The sequence below is a fragment of the Ascaphus truei genome, chromosome 1 (genome assembly GCF_040206685.1).
Source record: "Ascaphus truei isolate aAscTru1 chromosome 1, aAscTru1.hap1, whole genome shotgun sequence".
In the NCBI taxonomy this organism is placed as follows: domain Eukaryota; kingdom Metazoa; phylum Chordata; class Amphibia; order Anura; family Ascaphidae; genus Ascaphus; species Ascaphus truei.
The window spans coordinates 180,609,347-180,633,351 of NC_134483.1; the positions used below are offsets into that span (position 1 = coordinate 180,609,347).

At 43.7% G+C, this 24,005-nt stretch overlaps 1 protein-coding gene across 7 annotated transcripts in view; it reads right to left on the bottom strand.

Moving 5' to 3' along the window:
• The window catches only part of FRMD3 (FERM domain containing 3), a 240,890-nt gene that overhangs the window by 97,141 nt on the left and 119,744 nt on the right, over nucleotides 1-24,005 (bottom strand). For 4 of the 7 annotated variants that reach the window (XM_075598853.1, XM_075598854.1, XM_075598858.1 and 1 more), the window contains 2 exons: nucleotides 20,417-20,521; nucleotides 4,826-4,868 (listed from right to left, as the gene is read on the bottom strand). The exons of 1 other annotated variant lie outside the window; for it this stretch is intronic. In XM_075598853.1, the coding sequence (XP_075454968.1) occupies nucleotides 4,826-4,868; nucleotides 20,417-20,521 (148 nt within the window). Of the gene's footprint in view, nucleotides 1-4,825; nucleotides 4,869-20,416; nucleotides 20,522-24,005 lie in introns of those variants that run through there. 2 more of the 7 variants (XM_075598859.1, XM_075598856.1) reach the window with 2 other exon arrangements.

Sequence of the window (24,005 nt, forward strand, 5' to 3'; positions counted from 1 at the left end):
CGGAAGCGTAGACGACAATCCAATTTTAGTTTTGGCGCTCACAGGAGCGCAGGGCCGGTCACGTGAGCGATTCGCCCAATGAGGGCGAACCAGCTCCGTAACGTCACTGGCCCACCCCCCGACACGCCCCCGGACGGCGCGCGAACTAAGGCCAGGGAAAGCACCCGCTTTCCCTCAGCCTCAGCGCGCCTCCGCACGGTTGTAGTCACCATGGACTCAGCCTAAGGAGTGCTACTGGAAGAGATGCCAGAATGAGTCTATTTTGCATAGAGAAGTGGCTGAGGACTAGTCCAAGATGGAATAGGGTACAATGATGTACAATTCAGTGTATATACTATGAATATGAATAAACCTCAGTCAAATATACATCTGGTGTAGTCTTTGAAGCATGGGAATGACTAAAGGAAACAAGTGTCCATGAGGTGCATCCTGAAAGCCTCAGGATTCTCTTGGACTGGAGGCGCTGACCACTGAGGAAATCACCGCGAACCTGTCCTGACACTCCCCATACCACCGCAGAGATCTCCGTCCTTCTGTTTGCCTCACAGGTATGACCAAAGCAGCCACAGAATACACCGGTAGCAAGAACATTTCCCAGAGGGTAGGGGAAAGAGAGCTACATCTATATAAATCAATACTGATCTATTGTATATTCTAGGCACAAGTTAATTTGTTCCCTTTGACAAATGTCACCTTGCCTAAAATAAAATTGGTCTCTTCTGACTTTTTTTGGAAAGGAGTTGGAGAATGGTTTACAGCAGGGGTGTGCGAGACTTTCTGGGGGGGAGGCGCATTTACAAAGGCCCTGTGCTCTTCCCCAAAGCATTTAAATTAAATGCCGGGAGAGGCGTGAGGCCTCTGTAAGTCTCTCTTACGTGGTCGCAGCCGCCTCTTCGGCAACGCATAGCTTTGACTACATGGCGTCAAATGACACCGTAGGGACAAATGGCAACGCAACGTCATATGACGCCGCCATGCCATGGAGCCGGTAAGCAGGGGGGGAGAGCAGACAGGGGGTCGCAAGCAGAAAGGCTTGCGCACCCCTGGTTTAAAAAAAGTACTGTTAAAAATAAATAAATCATGATTTTGTTCATCTCTCGCTTCTGAGGTTACCATGGTAACCTTTAGTCTGCACTGGGGTTTGGGGAGAGCTTCATTTTTCTCATGTTGACATTTTTATTCTATTGAGTTTTCAGGAGGGAGGGGGTACAAAAAAAGCAAAAAAGGGGTTAGGGTGAGGTTAAACATAATATGGAGAAATAATTAGGTTACAATTTTGCGGGGAGAGCTCTTCCCAGGCGCTTAATATAACAAACACTTTTATCTCCTTGTAGCCCCCTTTCCCCCGTGTCTAGGGAAACTATGTGTGGTGCGTTACCGGAGTGGCTCACAGGAGGCCTGATCCTCCACTGCAGGGAGCCGGGGAGATTACAGTCGATCTGATGACAGCGCCTCCACCTGGGAGGGATCCAAGCGCAGTTGATAACCCATTCCCAGGAACAGTAAAGAATAAATATACACACGGTTATATAACAACTGATCTTTACAGGTAACACATATAACTCTGCACAACTGTACCCCCAACACAACACAGCCACCCTGGTGAGACCCTAAAGTACTGAGGTGCCCTGGCATCTAACCACCCGATGTTCACAGGGTCAAACCCACCCAAGGTGTGTGTGGTAGCACTACCCACGGAATGTGTGTATGGCTGTTGGTGCACGTAGATGACAATACCTTCCCGGGTACTCCAGTACCCGGGTACCACCAAATGACACAAGGATCCGTCTGATGCAACTAATACGTTCACCTCTGTGTGGGGTGAACTCCCGCTGGAGTGTCTCACCTTTAAGAGTCTCTCCACTGTGATGGTGGTCTGGTCCCAGACCAAAGGCTGTAAGTCACCGAGCGGTGTTAGTCACTGTGTCCCTGACACTGTACAGTAATGGGAAAGCTTCGCTATCTTGGGGCTTTCCCTGCAGCAGCCACAAGCTACATGTGGCCGGGGCCTAACCGGGGCCTACGGGGCAAAGCTAGGCCTAGTCCAGGGAAGCACTGCTTCCTGAACACTACCTCTCTCTTCTGCCTCCGGATCCCGACTGGCATAGTGCCTCCAGTGTGCCAAATGTATCTCTCTGGGGCTCAGTGGTTCCAGCAGCCTTATTGGCTATGCTGACCCATGTGACAAGCAGCCACTGGGGCTGCTGGGATGTGTAGTCCCAATGCGGATCCTTATTCTAATATGGCCACCGCTGTTGCTGATGCACTGCGCATGCGCTAAAGCTCAATCGCTATCCACAAGATGGCAGCGCCCTGGCACTGGTACCGCCGCTTAGCTGCCCCTCTAACTGCCCGCAGCTCCTGCAGCCTCCCTGACTAGCCGGGTGCATCCGCATTCCTCCACAGCCACCCCCTTTCCCGCACCAGCATCGGGAGGTAAAGGGGGGGGGGGGGGGGACCAGAAGGAGACAATAAAAACAGCGTTGCAAAGGGCAAAAAGAGATGCCTTAAAGTAAATGCAACAACAAAAATGGTGCACACTGCCTCATACACACCCCTTATGCACTATTTCAGAGGTGCGCAAACTTCTGGTGCTGCGCCCCCTGTCTGCTCTCCCCCCAGTGCTCCACCCCCCCCTTAACTGTGTGCCGGCGCCAAATGATGCCGCTGGGCCATGTTATGTCACATGACCCTGCACCGTCATTTGACGCCGCGTTGCCATGGCGCTGTGTCGTCTGAAGCGGGCTTAATCATGGTAAGTGAGTTACAGAGGCCTTGCGCACTCCCCTGCATTTAATTGAAATGCCTTGGGGAAGACCGTTGGGCCCCTGCAACCGCCGCGCCCCCCCCCCCAAAAAAAATCTTGTGCCCCCCAGTTTGCGCAACCCTGCACTATTTTATGATGATGGGAAAACAGTAATCAGCTTTGTAAGAGACGAGAAATTATCTGTATGAAAGATTAAATACATTTTTCAAACAAAAATATAATTAAACAATGTTAAAGCATAAGCTGATCACATTTACCCCATGGATGATATAAGAGTAATCTAGACATGGAATGTCATGATAGGTACTACGGTGGAAATAGGGTTTTTAACATTTGCATGAATTGTTCTTTACCCCAGGCTGGCTTAATGCCATTTACAAATATACGCAAGATAGCTACCCCTCCTGCTCAGACTAGTGCTATTAGGGTTACCAGGTGTCCAGAATTGAACTGGACTGTCCTGTATTTAGACACTGCCCAGTAACAAATTAGAGGTAATACTGGACATGTATGTATAGACCGGTATTACCTCTCTGGACATAGTGACCTGACTGGCCTGGGGGGCCGTGGGATTTCCCCGAGCAGGGAGAGAGCAGGGTTGTTGCTAGGGGCCTAGGCATCTCCCTCCATCCGGATTGGCTGCTGCTGAGAATGCAGCCAACCAGGAGGAGGCATCAGGAGCCTCGGGTTGGGGCCAAGGAGAAGAGGAAACAGCATTGAGCAGAGAGAGGTAAGAGGGGTGTTGTATGTGTGTGCGTGTGTGTGCGCGTGCGCGTGTGTGTGTGTGTGTCGAGCACGTCACACCTATCACCATTGTGTCCATTATTTTTGGAGAAGCCACCTGACAACTCTAAGTCAGGGGTCTCCAAACTCAGTCCTCAAGAGCCGCCAACAGGCCAGCTTTTATGAATATCCCTGTTTCAGCACAGGTGGCTCAGTCAAAGACTGAGTCAAAGACTGAGCCACTGATTGAGCCACCTGTGCTGAAACAGGGATATCCATAAAAGCTGGCCTGCTGGCGGCTCTTGAGGACTGAGTTTGGAGACCCCTGCTCTAGGTGATATTAACCTGCAAAATGTACGGTGAATACTTAATTCACCAAATAACTAACTGGCATAGACATTCATGTCGCTAAACCAAGTAGAGAACACGTTGTGAGGAAAATGGTCTGTGTGTTTTGAATCCCTTGGCTTCAAGCAAAATCATCAATTGCAATTTTAAAGACTTATCCCAGTTGAAGGAATATATCCCTAAGTATAAGTAGCACAACATGGGAAGTTTCACGTTTGTACTTCACACGGGAAGTTTTCCTTTCTCTCAAACATGATATGATGATAATCCCTTATAGGGTGGGAGCGCCAATGTATTGGAGGCACTCAGGATAAGAGGGGTTAAAGGAGTCGTCCCCATTTTCTGAACTTGGAGACTGGTGCTGGGGTGTAGCCAGGGTTTGCTCAGTGGTTCAACTTTCTTGGGCGGGGTGGTGATTGGCAAATAGAGGATGCCAATCACCTCCAAGCCTGGGAAAATCGGGCCTTGAAATACATTGACTACGCCGCCAACGACTGGAATTACCCTTGAGCTGGACCAAGTTAATTACAGCTCAGGAGCTTCCTGCGAAGTAAAATGTATATTGTCTTATTAAAGAAATAAAGATGAGTGCCGGGGTCACCAATTAATGGCAGGAAAATCACATGCTTTAACCTGGCAGCCATATTGTTCCTCCGTGACAATTATTCAGAACTGTAAAACTACATTTACTGGGAAACAGCAGTAAATATCTTCGTTTAGACTGTTTATTTAATACTAAATAAAAGAGAAAAAAACATGAAAAGCACAGATTACTGCCTTAAGTTAATAAAACACACCTTACAGACATTTTCCTGTCCATTTCTTATTTATCTCGTGGTTAGATGTTGCATCATGGTGTTTGCGATGTATCTATAGATGTGTTGACAGCAACAGAACGAGATCTTACGGGCCAAAATACTGCAAACACCTTTTGTTGATCTTTTTCTAAACAAGGCTGTAATTACACAGTAGGCAGTGAACACTTACATTTAATTTGCTTGGCAATGGGTTTGTTGGGATCGAGCCAGTGCTGAAAAGAGAAAGCAGAAATCAGTGGTTAAAGTGCTACTTAACGGTGATGGACACACTCACATATATAGAGTAGCATGTACACCTTGAAGGAACTTTGCACAGGAAAAGCCCCTCTCCCCTTATCTTCAATGGCCTTCTGACAAAGATAGGATGGGATAAGGGCAAAGAAAACACTAGACTGACAAACAGTCTGCCATTCAGGGGCCCTTTATAAATGCCATTTTTAATTCATGTTAAAAAAAAATGTCCAATCTTGGTTTTTAGCATAATTACATTATTTTAAGGATGTAAGTTTGCTTGTTCAATTCTTTACAAAGGGATGTTTTTTTGGCCAGCTACATGGAATTGCACCATTACGTTTCTCTATATCAATACCCTATCACTACACAGACCTGGCCTCCAGGAAGAGGTAGCCAACTAGAATGCTAGTTTATGATTGGCTGGCTTTAACCAGCCAATCAGATATCAGTCAGAAAAATAGAATACAAGGACATAGGAAGCCGTCTCGAGTTGTATGCCAGCAGTTTACCTATTCCCTTCCTTTGCCTATGTTGGGGACTTCAGAGAGGCTGCTTACTTTCTTATCACTCTTGTGCCCCATCCAGAGACAGAGCAGACCGCAGACTATCTTTAACCTTCACCTCGACTCTAGTCCCTTCCAAACTGTGCACAAAAAGCAGTGGGTGTTACTCTGCATCAATGTAAGGACCACGTTTCAAACCTGTAGCATGGGTTATTAGTCCAGGTTTCGGTATGTTTGGATATTTAAGTAATAATCCCCAAAGAACAATCTAGCATTGCTGGCCTGTTCTTCTGGGATTATTTCTATTACAGGCTAAATGTATCTCTTTTTTTTACATTTTTCCTAAAAAATATATTCTACATTTTGTTGTGATTTTACTGTACTTGTTTATTCAAATAAATAAACAATTAGCTAATCCCGCCCCACCCCTGCGTGAGTTTGGGGGGGAGAGATGGGTGTGTATGTGTGTATTAGGGGGGCTATTATGTGTATTGGGGGAAGGGGCTTAGTTTTTATTGGGGAAGGGGGATTATTGAGTTTTTGGGGAGAGGTGGGTGTATGTATTGGGTGTTGTGTGTAATCGGGTGTTGTGAATTGCTGGGTTATTATGTGTATTGGATGGGGTTGTGTATTGGGGGGCTATCATGTGAATTGGGGAAGTGGTGGTTACTATATGGGGGTTATGTGCACTGGGGGGGGGGCTCTTATGTGTATTGGGGAAAGGGGCATTATTATTTGTATTGGGAGATTGTTGTGTATTGGGTGTTATGTGTATTGGGGAGGGGATTATTGAGTCTGGGGGGAAAGGTGGGGGAGTGGGAGAGAGAGGTGTAGGTAAAGAGAGGTGGGGGCGAGAGAGAAAGAGGGAGAGGTGGGGGTGTAGGAAGAGGTAGGGTGTGGGAGGGGGTAGGGGTGAGAGAGGGGGAGGAAGAGGTGAGGGTGAGAGAGGGAGGAGGGAGAGGTGGGGTGAGAGAGAGGGAGGAGGGAGCAGTGTGGGTGAGAGAGGAGGAGGGAGAGGTAGTGGTGAGAGGGAGGAGGGACAGATGAGGGTGTGGGAGGAGATATGGGTGAGAGGTAAGGGGGAGAGGGGGTGAGAGGAATGAGGGAGGGGTGGGGGTCTGGGAGGAGGTGAGGGTGAAAGAGAGGAAGGAGGTAGAAGTGGGGGTGTGGTAGGAGATGTGGGTGAGAGAGGTAGGGGGAAAAGGTGAGGGTGTGGTAGGAGGCTTGGGTGAGAGAGGTAGGGGAGAGGTGGGAGTCTGGGAGGAGGTAAGGGTGAGAGAGGAAGGAGAGAGACGTGGGGGTCTGGAAAGAGAGGGGTGGGGGTGTAAAAGAGCGCTGGGAGAGGATTACAGAGAAAGGCGAGAGATATAGAGGGGCTCTTGAAACGCCACCAACACTGGGGGGGGGGCATAAAGTGGAAACTCTAGTCCTGGGCCCCGGGAACACTGTCTGCGGCCCTGAGTACCGTCACCTCACAGCACTGCACACACCTCTATACTCACACAGGCACTCTCCTTCCTCCTAAGTATCTCCTGTGTAGAGCTCTCTGCAGACAGGGAGGGGGAGGAGTCACTGCCTGGCTGGTGCCTCCCATCCAATTACCTCCCCTGTCTGAGAGCTGTTCTCACTCACTCTAAGACAAGTGAAAGATGATTGGCTGGAAATAAAAACTTGGCAAGGTGCCAAAAATTCCGGGTATTACTGAATGACTAATGTCCGGAATCTTGACCAATCAAAGAGCAGCGATTTCAATAATGCCCGGAACAGTTTAGATTATAATCTGTGATATTCAGCGTTATCACTGCCATTGAATCCTACGGTAACTCTGTCACATTCTTCGTTGTACACAAGATATAAGTAGGTCAAATAAATCTTACCACATCTGTAAGCATTTACTGATTTTTGGGAACATGCCACTTTTTTCGAGTTGTAATTACAACCCATCTAATTTGTGTGCAATTATGCTTTCATGTTCAAATAAGTCTATTCTTTCTATTTTGATGGAAAACACACAGCTGCATTTAGAAATACATAAATACAAAAACATGATTTAAATAGCAGTTCCTAAGATATAATACACCCTGTTTTTGGAGAAGTGCCTACAACTTGACTTTAAATGGATAAATAACAGTCGTTGAATGCTTTCTCTGGTGATTGCTCACATTTATTTCTACACTGTAACACTCATGAGCTATGTGCTTGTAAATTTATAAACCTCTTTAGAAACTGGTTGCTGTTTCATCTCAGGGATGAGATGTGTAGGAGGATAAGGAGTGTTGGACCTGAGCACTCAATGGATTAGGCCTGGAAGAGGGCCCACCATAGGATGGAAAAATGGAGGCGGGGAGGGTGGCTGTCACTGCCAAAGGACAGGGGCATGGGATTTAAAGAAATTGTGGGATTGCTTATGGTCGCCCCAACAATTACAGGATGAAGATATATATACATATATATATATACACACACACACAGACACACACACGGCTAAACAAATGCACTTGCCCACTTGCCCGGGGCGAGTGCATTTTGGCCACTGTTGAGTGCTTACCTGAGGCGGCATCTCCCGGCATTCTCCGTCTTCCCCTGCAAGTTGTACTGTTTCCCTTGCAGCTCAAGTGAAAATGGCCGTGCGGCATCAAATTACGCCGCGTTGCCATGGCATTTGACGCCACGTGGCCATTTTTACTGGAGCAGCCGGGGAAACAGTACAACTTGCAGGGGAGAAGACGGAGATCACCGCATTTAAGACTCATAAGGGAGGATGAGGGAGATTTTTTGGGGGGGTAAGGGAGTCTTTTTGTGGGGGGCGAGTGACTTGGGGGGGGGAGTAAGTGGGTTCTTACCTACTTTGTCGAGCCCTGTATAATATATATGTATATATAAAACAACAAAGAAATGAAACAGCGCCTAGTAGTAAAAAATGCACATAGAATCTGAACTATTACTAAACTATGCCTGTGAAAGATAAGCCACTAGAATAATATGAATGTAGTGACTGATTCACCTGTAAAACAAAAGTATTATCTAACTAATAGTAGCGATGCTCTGCCATAAACAAGTACTGTACTAAAATATTATTACAAACAAAATAAACAATCAAATAGAAACAATATAAAATATACGAAAAAAGAGTAAAAAAAATATAGTAAAAATAGTCAAACCAGTCCCAATACACAGTCCGGAGTCTTTGCAGCCTGGACACAGGAATCACCAATTCCTTGAGAGATATTTACAAACACAGAAAAAAGAGAACAGGCGCACTCCTAGTGTAATAAAGTATAACAATTTTATAGGACTGGACAAGTTAAAAGTGCACACTCACAAACAAAGCTTGAATTCGAGCAGTTATGAGAAATTCTCAAACTCCGACTCTGTAAAAGTATCCTCATGGCTTCATCTGCTGTCTGTTACACCACACTCCCCGCAACCGGGTGTGGAACCTGCACGCCGTGACGACCCCAATTCACCACCCCCCCGGCAACAGGAACTCCTCCACTATGTAGCCCAGCTCCAGTTTAGTACACACTGGTGCAGTATAAAACGATCAACAATTGACAAATAAAAAAATATAAGCAAAATTTTATAAATAGAAAATAACGTAAAAAATATATAAAATATGGTAGCAAAAACCTCAGATATCTGTAGACAAAACAAAAAGAAACAGGCGCACTCCTAGTGTGTTAAAAGTTTCAACAATTTTATGGGACTGGACACAAGATAAAATGCACATTCACAAACGCAGCTAGAACTTGAGCATTTATGAGAAATATCTCAAACACCAGCACTGCAGTCGGATCCACGAGGCTTCTGCTGTGATCGGATGCCTTACTCTCTCCGAAACCGGATGGAGCCTGCAAGCCGTGTACCTCCAATGTCAGCTCCCCCGGCTACAGCCACTCCTCCACTATTCCCTCCGGCTCTTACTCGGTACTTGTTAAGACCTGCGGCACAGATCCTTTGCTGCTACTGTGCTCAGAAGTTAAAATGTCTGTTCCAGAGCGTCTCAGCGTCTGCTCAGTAGAATCTGTAATGCACTTGACTCACACTAACACCCTACGCATTTCGTCAGCTGACCTCACTAGTCACTGCACACCCTTTATAGGTTGTCAACTAATTGCGCATGATAATTGTATTTAATTGTTTAGCAGGTTAAAAGTGTTTGATATATATATAACTATTAACCCCTTGCCCTATTGGAGAACGACATAAACTAATGGGGGAATTCATAACATTTACATGGATAAATGTCAAAAGAAGTTCCCATAGATGAGGATTGACAAATCAAAAACATAAGAGGATAACATGAATTTGGACCAAATAGACACAAAGGATGCAACGGATATTTAGATTGAATGGAAGAATGGAAGAATAACAAATCTATATACATGTCCCTTATAAGAGATATGGGATAGATTAATCCCAATAGCCTAGGGACAAAAAAGCTTTAAATGCGGTGAGAGAGAATTCAAGGAACAAACAGTTCCTCTATTACTCTACTAACATATATCAACATGATTATTTAGTATGATACCTGATTAAACCATTAACGGATGATTTAAAAATGAATGCATCAGAAATTGATTGAAAAAATAGAGATGTAGATATAGAGTTGATAGTTAATCCACCAGTACCCATAATGGTTACAAATAGGAAATACAAGAAGAAATATTGGACGACTGATGGTGGCCATGATCAGAACAAATAATGTCAGAACAACGTGTCAATTGAAGTTATTGTTTAAATTTAAAAAAATAAAAAAATATTTCCTTTTTTTTTTTTTTTTTAATTAACAAAATGTTTTCTTTATATGATCAAATCCAGTATATATTTCAATTATAACTACATCATAAAATAATTAAAAAAATTGTACCTGGGGAACCCATATCGTTTGGAAATTTTATGACAACAAAAGTTGTCAAAATAGTCCCCGGCAATTTTTGTTAAACAAACCTGATAAAGATTTAGCCAGGGGAGAAAACAAGTTAGTTGCTCATTTTGCAACAGCTGCGAGATGCGAGATCGCAGCTTTGTGGAAACAAGATACAATTCCATCTATTGATAAGATTCGGAACAGAATGTGGTTTGTCTACCAGATGGAAAAGTTAACGAGTTTGGTTAACGACACTGGCACAAATTTTCAAAAGGTCTGGCTGCCATGGCTGGCCCAAACAGACATCCAGAGTTAAGCAATGCCACTGCATGGCTACAATAGAAACAGGTGCATTCTCCTTTGATGGATCATATAAGATTAGGGCCCAAGAGATCGGATAGTCCCTCCTAGGATATACATAGAGATAGATATCGGATCGGGTTATCAGCTGTCGGGAACTCGAGATAATGGCTGGAAAGAGTTGCAGCTTATCCATGGCTGAGGAAGAGAAAATGGAGAAAGGAAATCTCAGAAGTCACCCCCCCCCCTCTTCCCTTCACCATCCTTCGTTACATGTGTTATGTGTGGTACAATATTACGAGGCACAGTTCAGACATTTAGGTGAAGGAGCTCATGGGACAAAATATTTGAATGTCTGTAATGCCTTGTAGAACAAACTATCAAACTTGAGTTGCAAAAATAAATATTTTATAGACACTAACTCTAAAGGGAACACGGCGGACCGCATTCGAACCAGACCTCCAGAGATAAACCATATTTTGAACCAGGAATGATTACCGACACTACAGTGCTTATGTCAATGCAGTCGTTGAGACCACTAGGATGTAGTGTCCCCAAGACATACACATCCAATGGGTCTCTCTGATACACAACTTTTTTAACCTATCATCCCCCCCCCCCCCCATAAGAGAGGGTGAAATAAATTCAATCCCCATAATTTATAGTGTACAAGGATATTTTCCATGAATTAATTTATAATGCCGGGAAATGCTGTGCAAATGGAATCCATGTATCACGTTTCTCCGATGTTCAAGGAACCTTGTGCTCAATGCCCTTGATGTATGCCCAAAGTACTGTAGGCCGCATTGGGATTATACTAGGTACACAATATATGAGCTCAAACAATCAATGCGATCATTAACCTGATATGTTGTGCCATTTGCAAAAGATGTACGTCCAACGTATTGTTTGTGACACGGGCATTCCAGCACATAAACCACTGAATTTGAGTTATAGTTGATAACATTCTTTATTTAGAATGTTTGCCCATCACTGCACAAAGTGATTCTCTTGCGTTCATTGGGGTCCATAAATGTACAGGTTAAGTATCTAGCTGCGTTACATTTATAGCAACCCAATAGTTTCCCTATGCTCACTAGTTTATTTTTGTGTCGTTTCAATGATTTTCAGGTTAGTAGGTGCAATTCTGTCCTTCAAATTCCTATTCTTTTTGTATGTGATAATAGGTCTATCATATATTTAATTGTTTAAGCTCCATCTTCTTTCAGAATACTGTAGTGTTTTTAAAAAATATTATAGATATGGGAAGCTCCTTCATTGTACTTTGTGATAAATGGTGTATCTTGTTTAGTGATATCATTAGCTTTTTTCTCTTTTTCTTTCAGTAGGTCAACTCTGTCGTGTTTGTTTTACTTCTTCCAGAGCTTAAGTAATTAAATCCTGATTATATATACTTTTTTCTTTGGATTTTTTTGGCGAGTACTACAGCCTATGTATTCAATTCGGAGTCTGATGTGTAATTCCTTTTATTGCATGTCATATGTAACCCATATAAAATCTTCCCAAATGAAGTTCTATTTTTCTTATCAGGTGGATGCTATGATGATTTAAGTGATATGTTCCTCGCAATCTTTCACTGTCAGCATATAGTCAGTTGAATCCTTGCAAATTCGCAGTGAACCCTAAGCTAGTACCCCTGAAGAAGCCGTGGCAAAATGCGTAGGGTTCACTGCGCATGTGCAAGGATACAACTGAGTGGACGCTCACAGTGAAAGATCGTGAGACGAGGAAGATAACATGTGACACGGAAGGACACTGCAAATAATGCTGAATAGGACAAGTGTAACCCGGTGCCATGAAGGTGAGAGGATATCTCAGTACGCCTTCACGCTGAGTCACTTGTACTCGAAATGCACAATTTTTGATGATTATATAGTCCAAGTACCTCCAGAAGCATTCTGACGAGGGATACAAGCAAGACAATTCCTTCAATAGTATATTTTACTGATTTTTTCAACCAGTGTCACTTTATATGAGATCACACTCTACTAGGGGCTATTAAGCCTCACAGACTATACCACTATTTTCCTTTCCTTTGCGCTTTAGGTATTCTGTGTGACTATGTTGGATCTTGAGTGTTTTGTAGGTGATTGCATCCTTAAGAAGTTTCTTTGTTTCCGCATATTCTCATATCTGTTCAAGAACACGATCCTACCCCTGACCCCCATTATCCGCCTGCTTGGTTACGATGTTGGTGTTTCCGTCTAGACTTTTTAGGGCTTTTATTTCGTCTTGGGTTAGGGTGCTATTACTGAATTTCAGGTCACACATATTTTTAGTTCTTAGCTTACTAGTTTTCAAAAGATCATAATATTGTCATTCTTTGATTGTATTCGTTACAAAATTGATTTTTTTTCCTTTAAATATTCAATTCCTGGTATATCAGCAGATTGTGTCATGTTATATGTATTAGTATCAACAGTTCCTATTTCGAAATAATTTTCCCTTGTAGGTCCAGTTTATCAGCTAGATATTCACGATCTCTTTGACCAAGTCCACTAGCCTCTAGGTTTTCAGTCCGTATTCTGGCAAAATGACGTTTAAGTGTCAGATTTCTGATGAGTTTATTAAAATGTATTGGGTTTGCTATTGGGGGCAAAGGAAAGGCTTTTATGTAATAGGGGGGCTTGATAGAGAGGTCGTCGATCTGACTGTGAAGTCAGAATCAGCACCAGCAACTCTGAGAATCGCACGGTGGGAACCACCAGATGTCCAAGGAAGGAGGAAACGACCGGCTCATAGGACAAAGACACCACTAGTCTGAAGGACCTTATTCCTCCCATACAAAATTTTAACCATTCAAATTGTGAGTGTGAAATCTTGAATTCTACCTTTTATTATCTGATTTAAAAATGTATTATGCCATTGGAGGCATTTTTGCGCTCATCTTTTACAGAATATATATGCAACAAAATGTTTTTCTCAAAATAAGTGTCACGGTACAGTGTGACTCGGTACACAAAAGCTATAAAAAGGCTAACCTATACCCACTAGGATACTAGCATTCAACTACCCGGGAGCCTAGCTCTCACCTACCATGGTTCCCCACCCGTATTTACGAAACATATCTGCTCACCAAGAGCTATAATCACTATGGTTTCCGGAGGCGGATGGAATCTGCACCAAGACAGAGATCCCCTTAAGCTCCCAGTACACACAGAAAGGGCTTGTTGCCAAAATGAGCTGAATTGCTAAGAAAGAGGAATTATAAAAATAAAAGTCCCAATTTGCCTCATGAGGATTCTAACCTAAGGCACATGGACCCTGGTTGAGTGAATTATACGAATACGAACATTTTATCACACTAAATTGGTTCTCTGCCCTACTGGAAATCGAACCAAGGACCCTAGAACGCACAACTAATGCTCAAGAACCCTAGCCGGATGAATTACGCAAAACAGAAACATTTACAAAAAATGTAAGTTGTCCAGTTGGGAATACAACTTAGAATCTTGGGGTGCCGCCATAGCAATTTCTATGAATTTAAAAAAAATCATTGCAATTCACTGAGCCGGGTCTTGAACTAAGGAACCAGCTGGTACAATACACAGGTAAAATCCCTCCTGCACTTCTACAGTAATTACACCAGGGCTGAAAACAGCACTCCAAGGGGCCGTTTTTTTTTTTTTGTTTTCAATTTTATTTTTTTCCACTTTTAATGCGTGCATCAATAGAATCCACACAATGATAAGTAATTAGCTAAAATGGCGATCGATCTGTTCTCCTGTGATCGATCGGTGAAGATTCGGCTCGGGGGTTCACTAAATGTCTGTCAGCGCAACAGAAGAGGAGCAAAAATACAAAATTCTATGGGGAAGACCATGTGACCAGGCAGTCACTGGATACAATTGGTGCACTGCTAGATAGGGCAAGGCTCAAAAAGGGATGTGCCAGAGCTTGTTTCAGAAAAGGAAGGGGATGTGACTTTGTAAATGGTTTCTTCTAGAAACAAAAAATGCTTGTTACATTATAATGCATTAAAAATGTCATTCAGAGTTGTTTTTAAAAAAATGCTACAAGTATTTTCTCATAGTACAAAGTTGATTTATTAAAAAAAAAACACACATGTATGACGCTTGGTCTGCAGCTTTAAAACACGAAGCTAGCAAGACAAGAAAGCTAAGAAATGGGGAGTTCATTATGGGAGGTGCCGTGACATACAGACACAGCAATAACAGATAGAAAATACAAAGGGAAGGTACATAAAACCTAGTACTGTCGTTGTTCAGTTGGCCCCTTCAGTTTAGCTTTCCTGAAGTAGTGAAGGTCCATGCAGAGGATCATATTGCTGGGGGAATCAGCTCTAAGGAAGACCCAGAACAGCTGCAATGTGTTCTCCAATGTGAGTCTACCTAGACCTGCTTAACTTGAGGGGATATACCTTCCCAGAGTAGTGTATGGAAACTTGCATGGGAATTTTAATTGTTCAAACGTCGGGTTTGTGGGTCTGCAGAAAGGGCCAATCAGAAGTGGGAATGTGGCTATGATCTAGGATTACTAAACACTAACACTAAACAGGAGGAGACCAGGGGGGCTTTAACTCCCCAACCAATCACCAGAGCGAATTGTGATTTGAGTTCTGTCCATTCCATTCAGCCAATCACAGAGCCTGGTTTCCGATAGCAGCCAATCTCAGAACTGCAGACCAAACAAAGAGCCATAAACGGCTTGACGGGAACTCGGCAGAATCCAAACAGGGAAGGCGTTACTGCTACCTGCTAAGAGTAGAGCCAGACTTGGAAAGGAAGCAAGGTGAAAGGATGAAAAGCTCTTTTAGGGACAGTGATGGGGCCTTAACCCCCTGTCTAAAAGGGCTCCAAAAAGAAAGCCAGGATCTGACTGAATCCAGCAGAGAGCTGGTTAATTTCAGCTACAGACAATTAGCCAGCCTCCACCTGGCTCATCAGTCAGGTAGAAAAGCCTCCTGCGTAAACTGCACAGAATCTCTCTAGCACATGGAAGGTGTTTGTTGACAAAGAGGGATCCCTGGGAACCAGCCCACTATTTCAGGACACAGCGGTCACTGGAACCTGCCAGAGAGTGCACTACACGGACACCAAACCAGAGACTGATATAAAGAGTCCCCTGCTCACAGGTACGTGTTTGGACTTTGGGTCAGAGGCTGGTAAGAGGCCTTGCCTCCTAGCCCTTCAGATAGGGACTGGGAGAGTAAATTAGCCCCTACAGGGGGTTAAGCTGTTTTATTTGTTTTGTATGCTGCCTTAAAACTGTATTGTTTGAATCTACTGGCTGAATAAAAGCCAAGATTTATTTCCCCCAATATATGTCTCCCTAGCCATACCTCTGCACTCATCTCCTACAGGGACTTTTAACCACTTGGAGGACATGAGGAGAATAGATGCACCACGGGGAGCTCAGGTGCAAGTACGCGACAGCTCCGGAGAGTGTTCCCAGTCACCATCTTGAGCCGCTTCCATGCTGTTGTGCTGGGCACGTGAGTACCACCTTAGGCCAGGAGTAGGCAGCGTCCCTGGGTAAAGTGAGCTGCCGCCTTACAGTTAAACGCTAACACATTACATTTTACACAAAAGGAGATACCATCACTAAATTTCTCCCAAAAATAAAAAGGTGTTTGATGGGGACAGGGAAGCAGCAGGCAGCACGTAACCTTCTTTGGCGTCCCTGTCACAAAAAGTATTGTGAAATAATAACCCCTATGCTGACAGGAGCTAATACTTTGCAGTGTGTTGCTGGTTCCTCTGGTAGCCTGGGTTTACATACGTAACAGACTTCAGGACATTTACATTAAAAATATAATTCTCCAAGTTCGGCTTCTGAAGCATCATTCTAAAAAAAACTATAGGAGCCTTCTGTTCACAAATAACTAATCCAGGCGTGAAAATGCAAGCAACATTTTCCCCCTAAAAACTGCTCTGATTGAGGTCTCCAGCCAAACATTTACAATGAGTGCTTTCCACAGAGACATTTTCACTGCTATTAAATATGCAGGGATCCTCATCTTTTAATCCTACAATGCTCTTTTGCAACACTGGCTTCTTACGCTTGAGTTATCTAGTCAAAAATATTAAGGCATTCTCGCCAATAAAAATGTGTCAAGCTTTCTTGATAGACAAACATCTTGTCGCTTTGGTGAAGACGATTTAATATCTGTAAAACCAGTGCTTTGGCTTATATCTTTTTTCAGAGCACGTGCTATCACGTATCATTACCTCACAACCCAGACATCTGAACATCTGACAGCTCACATTGTTATAAATCTTGTGGCTTTTCTAAAAAGGGGGGTCATTGGAAAATCATGCTCGCATGTAACCACTGGTGTACAATGTGCTTCCTTGGTGTAAACTATTTCAATGGTAAACTGAAGGGAGAATACTACATTGCATTGGTACAAAGGCGGTGCATGGTAATTTAGAGAGGTAAAGTAGCACGAGCAATGGTCCAGGTTCTAATGTTCTTTGGATTAAGATAAACAGGTACATTTAGCTGTTATACCACTTTCCTCACAAAAAAAAATCCATTGTATACATAAGCAACACTGGTAAATGTTGCTCTACTGCTGTATATAAAGAAGTGGCACCACTTACCTCACAAAAAAATATTTGTATATACTAGGGGGAAATTCGGTAAGGTGTGCGTACCGTGATCGATCCCGCATATCTTCTATTCATGTCGATGGTAGCAAACATGGGATTGAGGTGCAATAATCTTAGTGAATGCCACTATACACGTTTACAAGACAAGCAGAGGAGATCTCTGGAGGTCACGTGTTCGACGGAGCTGCAGCCGGTTACCATCCACCTAAAAACCCCTGCTCGTGATCTGTGGCAGTTCTGTAAGTAGGATTCCGGTTTTTACCCACCGGATCCCACGTCTGCTACATCATTTTATTGTGTATAATAAACCTATCATTAGTATTAGTCAGCCTTGCTTGTTTTATGTAGTGTTTGTCTTGTCTGTTTGTTTAGTCTGTTAGTCATTGCTCATCTGCACTATGATGTGTTTTCCTTTTTTCTCTCTCTGCACATGATGATGGAGTCCACACTGTGAAATTCAACTGGGAAGCTACATCTACAGCTACCTATCGTTTGGGAATATTCCACTATTGGACATTCATTATCCACCATTGGACATTATTGGCGCCGGTCTGTATTGTTTACTAGGGTTCACATTATGGTTTTGCAGGCTAATAGGAAGCTGTGACATCATCCAGTGTAGCTTCCTGCGGCCCACGTGATGCGGAGATTTAAAAAGCCGTGAGATACCAGCACCTCCTTTGGAGGTAAGTATCTCCGGAACCAGGTGTCCCCGGAGCTGAAATTAATGGGGTTCAGCGACAGAGACCACCAATCTGTTTTTTTTTTTTTTAATGGTTAAAAAAAACAATTAGATTGCTTCTTTAAAATGTTTACAAACGTAAAGAAATACATATAGGGTTTTGATTGTTGCACTTTTTACTGCTGTGAAAGACTGAAAGTGCTACACCTGAATAAAATATCACCCTATAAATATCTGTGCAAACCTTGAGAATCACAAGTTAAATATAGTTAAAATTAGTCATATTGTCTGTATCTGCCTATAAGCATAATCTGACACAGAAACCCTAGGGAAATACAAAGCATCTCAATTCATCATTTGCATAAGTCAACAAAACCCAATGTTTTTGGTCCCTGACAACAGTCACCATGAGGGATTTAATACGGGATTAGTTCTGTGTGCAGAGCATGTCAACTGTGAATAGAGATGTTTGGTATTAGCATGATGCCTTAACCATCAACGAATTCATCAGGATTTCAGTGCGCTCTTGCATTCTCATTTTATTCTTCAAACTCAAACCACATTTTACAGGAAAAAATGGGGTAGAGGACCCCAATCACCCAGTGCTACAGAGATTTATAATAACCCACAATGATGAAAAAATAATAAAAAATGTAAGTATCTAACTGCTTATGAACCGGGTCACTTAATGTGAAAAATGCGTGCTTGAGGCTGTATGCATAAATCCCCTAGATGGCACAAGGTGGCAGAGTTATGCAGAGTTGTAGGGGGGAGTCGTGAAACCACCCCCCTGACCTCTCCAGTCTCTCTGTACTAAATCATCCTATAATGCCTGGGGCAGCTCTCATGGGGCAGCAATGTTACTCACTGTGAATCCACCGGTTCTGTGTGCTCCAAGCTGATTGTGGTAAGCAGAGGAAGTATGCCTGTTCCGGTGAGGAGAGGCAATTCAGCGGGCACCACGAGGCAGAAGAAAAAGTTGCTGAAGCTGGACTGTGCTGCATAACAATTCTTTAATAAAGCATGATTAAAAAGAGGGGGGACGCATACCCCTGCACCTCTAACGCGTTTCACCCGCAAAATGGGCTTTTTCAAAAAGCCCATTTTGCGGGTGAAACGCGTTAGAGGTGCAGGGGTATGCGTCCCCCCTCTTTTTAATCATGCTTTATTAAAGAATTGTTATGCAGCACAGTCCAGCTTCAGCAACTTTTTCTTCTGCCTCGTGGTGCCCGCTGAATTGCCTCAAACCACATTTTTGCTGCTTTTCATTGAGCTCTTTTGTGGAACTGCTTTTGGTGACTGTGAAACAATAACAGTCATGGTTTGAGCAGGTGTATGGAAGAACACAAACCACTTCCAAGTCAAGAATAAACTGAGGGAACCATAAAAAGTCGTGTTAAAATCACCAAAAACTATCTTTCATGTGAAAGAATTATATTGCAGATTGCATTATTATATCTACAACCTATTGCTGGCCCAATGTGTAAAGAATATATCAGTATGATTAGGATTCTTAGAAAGATGAAACCACCCTTCACGCAACTGCCTGACTTGGGCTGCGGCCACGCTGCCGCTGAGCGCGCTCATGCTTGAGAGCGGTGACATCACCAACTCTCCAAGCATGAGCGCTCGGCTGTCCTGCTGAATATGGAAGCGCGAGCTGGGGGTGCGTGGCTGGGGGCGTGTCATTGGCTGGATCGGGGCTATGTCTGTGTGTGTGTTTATGTATGTATGTGTGTGTGTGTGGCAGTGTGCTGTATGCATTGACTGGTGCTGATTGGTTGCTGAAGGGTCATGTGACCCTTCAGCGCGATTGAAAATCAATTTTCCGTGTCTCCCCAAGCGCCACGCTTTGCTAAGAATACATGCATGTGCACGAGCGCACGCAGCGTCAGTGTGGCCATGCTGACATGCTATCATTAAAGTGAGCGCTCCAAGCGCGTGTAGCGGCAGCGTGGCTGCAACCTTATCTGTCACTTGTGAAAAATGTATACACCGTGTACAGCAGTTTGTGTGGAATGCTGGATTCCAGTTTTATTACCTACTACAGTTTATCTGTTTGATGGCTCCACAACTATTTTGAAACCAAAACGACAGAAACTGCCATCACCAAGTCATTAGACAAAAGAGTTGAAAGATTTTAAATGTATATCTCAAAGCCTTTGTTTACCATAGACACTACAAAAGTTAAAAAGCGATCATTTTACAGTGTTAAATGATAGCTCGATATTGGTAAACCGCCCTAGTCATTACTACACTGTATGGCCTCAGCAGTCCAATAAATTCCCTGCGAAATTAGTCCAGCGCAGCGTAATAACGATGGATTTGGCAAAATGTTCTTTTGGATTTGGCAAGATGTTATTTAAAAAAAAAGAATATCCTTTTTAATAAAATAGAACTGCGGAATGTTTTTTTGTACATTTTCGTTCAATAGGTCATTAACATAGCATCTAATTTGAGGCTAAATATGTTGAAACTGTGCTGAAATGTAAGATTGTCAATTATAAAAGAAGAAATACAGAGTTCATTTGTGTGTTTGTGGTCAATGGAATACACCTGAAGTTCATATACATACCCGCTGCTTCTCTGGGTCAACGAAACGGATCCCAAAGTAATCCTTTTCCAGCAGGCTGTAATGGTTGCAGATATGGTCTAAGAGAAACTGGCCTTTGGTTTCCCTCTGGAAAAGAAAAGAACTTGATGAAGAAACTGGCCAAATACAAAACCATTTGACTCGCTTGTGTGCACGAGAATGCTAGATGGTGATTTATTTCTTTTGCCCATTTGTAAGTCTGGTGCCCACTCAGTCAATGGCGGAGCCACTGATTGAGCAACCTGTGCTGAAGCAGGAATATCCTGAAAACCTGACGTGTTGGTGGTCCATGAGGACTGGAGTTGGCCACACTTGCAGTAGTGTTTCCACTAACACATGGGGCCTCAAACATTTCCCTATTGCAGACCACTACAATGCTAATAATTGTTTGGGAACCCATTTTCTTTGCATTGTGTGTAACATACTGGATCTGGATCTATCTGTGATAGAAAATTGCAAGAGTTCCATAACGTGGGCTTTGGAAGCCTGTGGGGACAATATTATGTCGTTTTTCAGACCACATCTTGAGAACCACGGTACTATAACGTATATATAATTTTAATGTTAAAGCACTAACCCTTCCCACAACACTACATTTTTTTTAAAGTTTAGCTGAATCAGGGAGCCTCCAGAGGTGATCTGTGGTCACCTGATCTCCTGGAACCCCCCAGTTCCCGAAATATTAATCGCTTTTTGTGCAAAATGTGACACACAAACCACAAAGAAGAAGCAGGCACACGGTCTTACTCAAAAGGAGGTTTAATATGCCATAAAGTCCAACGTTTCGTCAGTCTTATACTGCCTTTCTCAAGGTGAAGGCTACCAAACACAAGAAAACAGTCAAAATATATACCACCCCCCTGATACTCACCCCTCCCCGACGGTTTTCTTGTGTTTGGAAGCCTTCACCTTGAGAAAGGCAGCATTAGACTGCCGAAACGTTGGACTTTATGGCATATTAAACCTCCTTTTGAGTAAGACCGTGTGCCTGCTTCTTCTTCTTTGTACTGGAACATTTGGGACTACAGGAGCTCCCCAGGACCAGCGCACCGGCAGCTAAGTACCCCACCTCTATTACCCTTGATATTGAGTGCGTGTCTCATCCTCTGTCTATACACAAACCACAAACATGACTCAAATAAAAAAAGTCGTATCGTCATGTCTGCCTGAGAAATACCCGATCCCACGGCCATTTTTCTTGTCGACCCCAGAGGTTTCCACACAAAAAAAACGCAGGCTGCTGCTTTAATGTTTGTCAAATATTCCAAGTCTATTGTGCGAGTGAAGTGTTGCGAAAACCTCTCTACCTCTCATATTAAATCGTATTTTTACATTTTCATTCAAGTGCCCTGGATTCGTCTTTTGCTTTGTCTGCCAAATGAAACAAAAGCCCCTTTGTTACAGATGACTGACAGTTGCCCCTTCCCTGCCCGAGGGGGCCTGAATTGCATTGCTTTGTGCATAAACCTGTATAAACTGTTACCTAGCATAATCCCTTTCTTGTGCTCACCGCCAGTGCGGTGGATAGTGATCGTACTGTAAGGACTGATGGAATCACAGCGATAATTACTGTGTGTTCTTTCACAGCTACCTTCATACTGAGCTGTGCTGTTCCCTCCTCTGGAGCAAATGAAGTGTGGATGATACCAGGAGGAGATTATCTCTATAAGATGATCATGCTCTTTAAAACGTATTTGAATAAATTGGAGTTCTCACTAATCCGGGGGCCCAGTCATTGATCACATGAAGCGTACTGAATGAACTGCCTTTGTGTTGTAGATAACTATAACAATAATTGCTGCAAAAGCATACAGTAAAGCAGCCAGGCCAGTCCAAGGTATTATTATTATTATTGTGGCTAGAACAGCGATTGCTGCTTTCATAGCACCTGCAGGTAAATACTATTCTCCTAAACCTACCTAAGAATTTGACTTGTGCTTGGGGATATGGGTCTTATGAAAGATGAAGGGGTCAATTCTCTCTACTCAGAAACGTTCGTACGAGCCGTTTTTCCAATGATTATTTATTTATAACACGGAAAAGCCTAAGGCCATGATTATACCCCAAAACGTGCACATTGTCGCGTGTAGCGGTGCGGCAACAAAACAATTACCTTAGATCCAATCAAACTGCTTATACCGCAAGCGATGGTTGCGGCGCGTCGTACCACAAGGCGGACGACTAGGGAAGAGATTGAGAATTTTGGGGGGGGGGGGGTTTGCGACGGCCGTGTCACGTGTGAAGTTCAGCCAATGAGGGCGAACCGCTCCCGGCCACGCCTCCGCCATGCCTCCTCGCCTCCTCTGCTCTCCCTCCCCAGTATAACCAAGATGCTGCTTGGCGGCAGCGCTGGGTGACATCACAGAATACTGCTGCTGCCTTACAGCACTTTGTATACTCAAGGCCTTATTAACTCTGATGGAGACTTTTGTCAGAAAACGGTTCAAAGGGCCACTTCAGAGTATATAGCATTTAACGCTAAGGGTGGGATTTCCAGTGAAGACAAATACTCTTGTGCATGGCATTTCTCAGAATCTAACACTGCCCTCCAGTATTCCTACAGTAAGTGTTTCTAGCTCCACCAGACCAGACTGAGGGAATGAGCAACACATTACTACGTGTGCACGTTGGCACTTATCCTCCATGTGAATATGCGGGTGCGTATTTACTATATTCCCAAAGCATGGCAAGGCTTACTGGATAGGGGAGACACTAGGCCGTACAGACAACAACCACACAGAAACACATGGTGAAAGCTGATCAGCGCCTCATCTCCTCTGCTCACTGATTAATGCCTCACGTAAAATACAACTGAAAGCTCCTCACTAATCCCATAAGAACGGCATGGGCATATGGTGGTGAATTAACGGGATTTGGAAAGTTTGTTCTGTGCTGTGGTATTTGCAGGATTTTGCTCGCAATTAAAAAAAAAAATAATAATTCTTCAGTAAACATTGAATTAAACTGAATTTGTTGAAATGTGAAATAAACAAAGTATTAAATCCCTTCAATACCAAGGAACACATTCTGGCACTGAAGGGCTTGTATAGCAAATAAACATGTGACACATCCATAGATGAGCAGTGGTGGGCATATTAAACTTTATAGGCACAATGGCAAAAAAAAGTTGTTATGCCTGATGCAGTTCTGGATTAAGTATATTAGTTACACATGGGGTTGGTAAATCACGGCCCGCGGGATGGTTGTCTGCGGACCATCACCTATCTGTGGTGTGAACAGCACAGGCAGCGCGGCAGCTGAGGAGGTAGAAGTACGTATGGAGCCCACCCGGGCCGTTCTAGCACTGAAGTTAGGGTCAACTGGAGGTCGGGCCCAAATTCCGTTAGCACCGTCTGGGTGGGCTCCAGACGGGCTGCTGCCTCCTCTGCTGCCACGCTGCCTCTGGCGCTGCCTGTGCTGTCCACACCACAGATGGGGACCGGGGAGAGAAGGATAGCGTGGGAGATCAAGGGAGAGGAAGATGAGGGAGAAGAAGAGTAAGAGAAGGGAGAAGGAAAAGGCGTGAGAAAGGTGAGTGAGGGAGGAGAGAGAGAAAGGAGAGCGAGGGAGA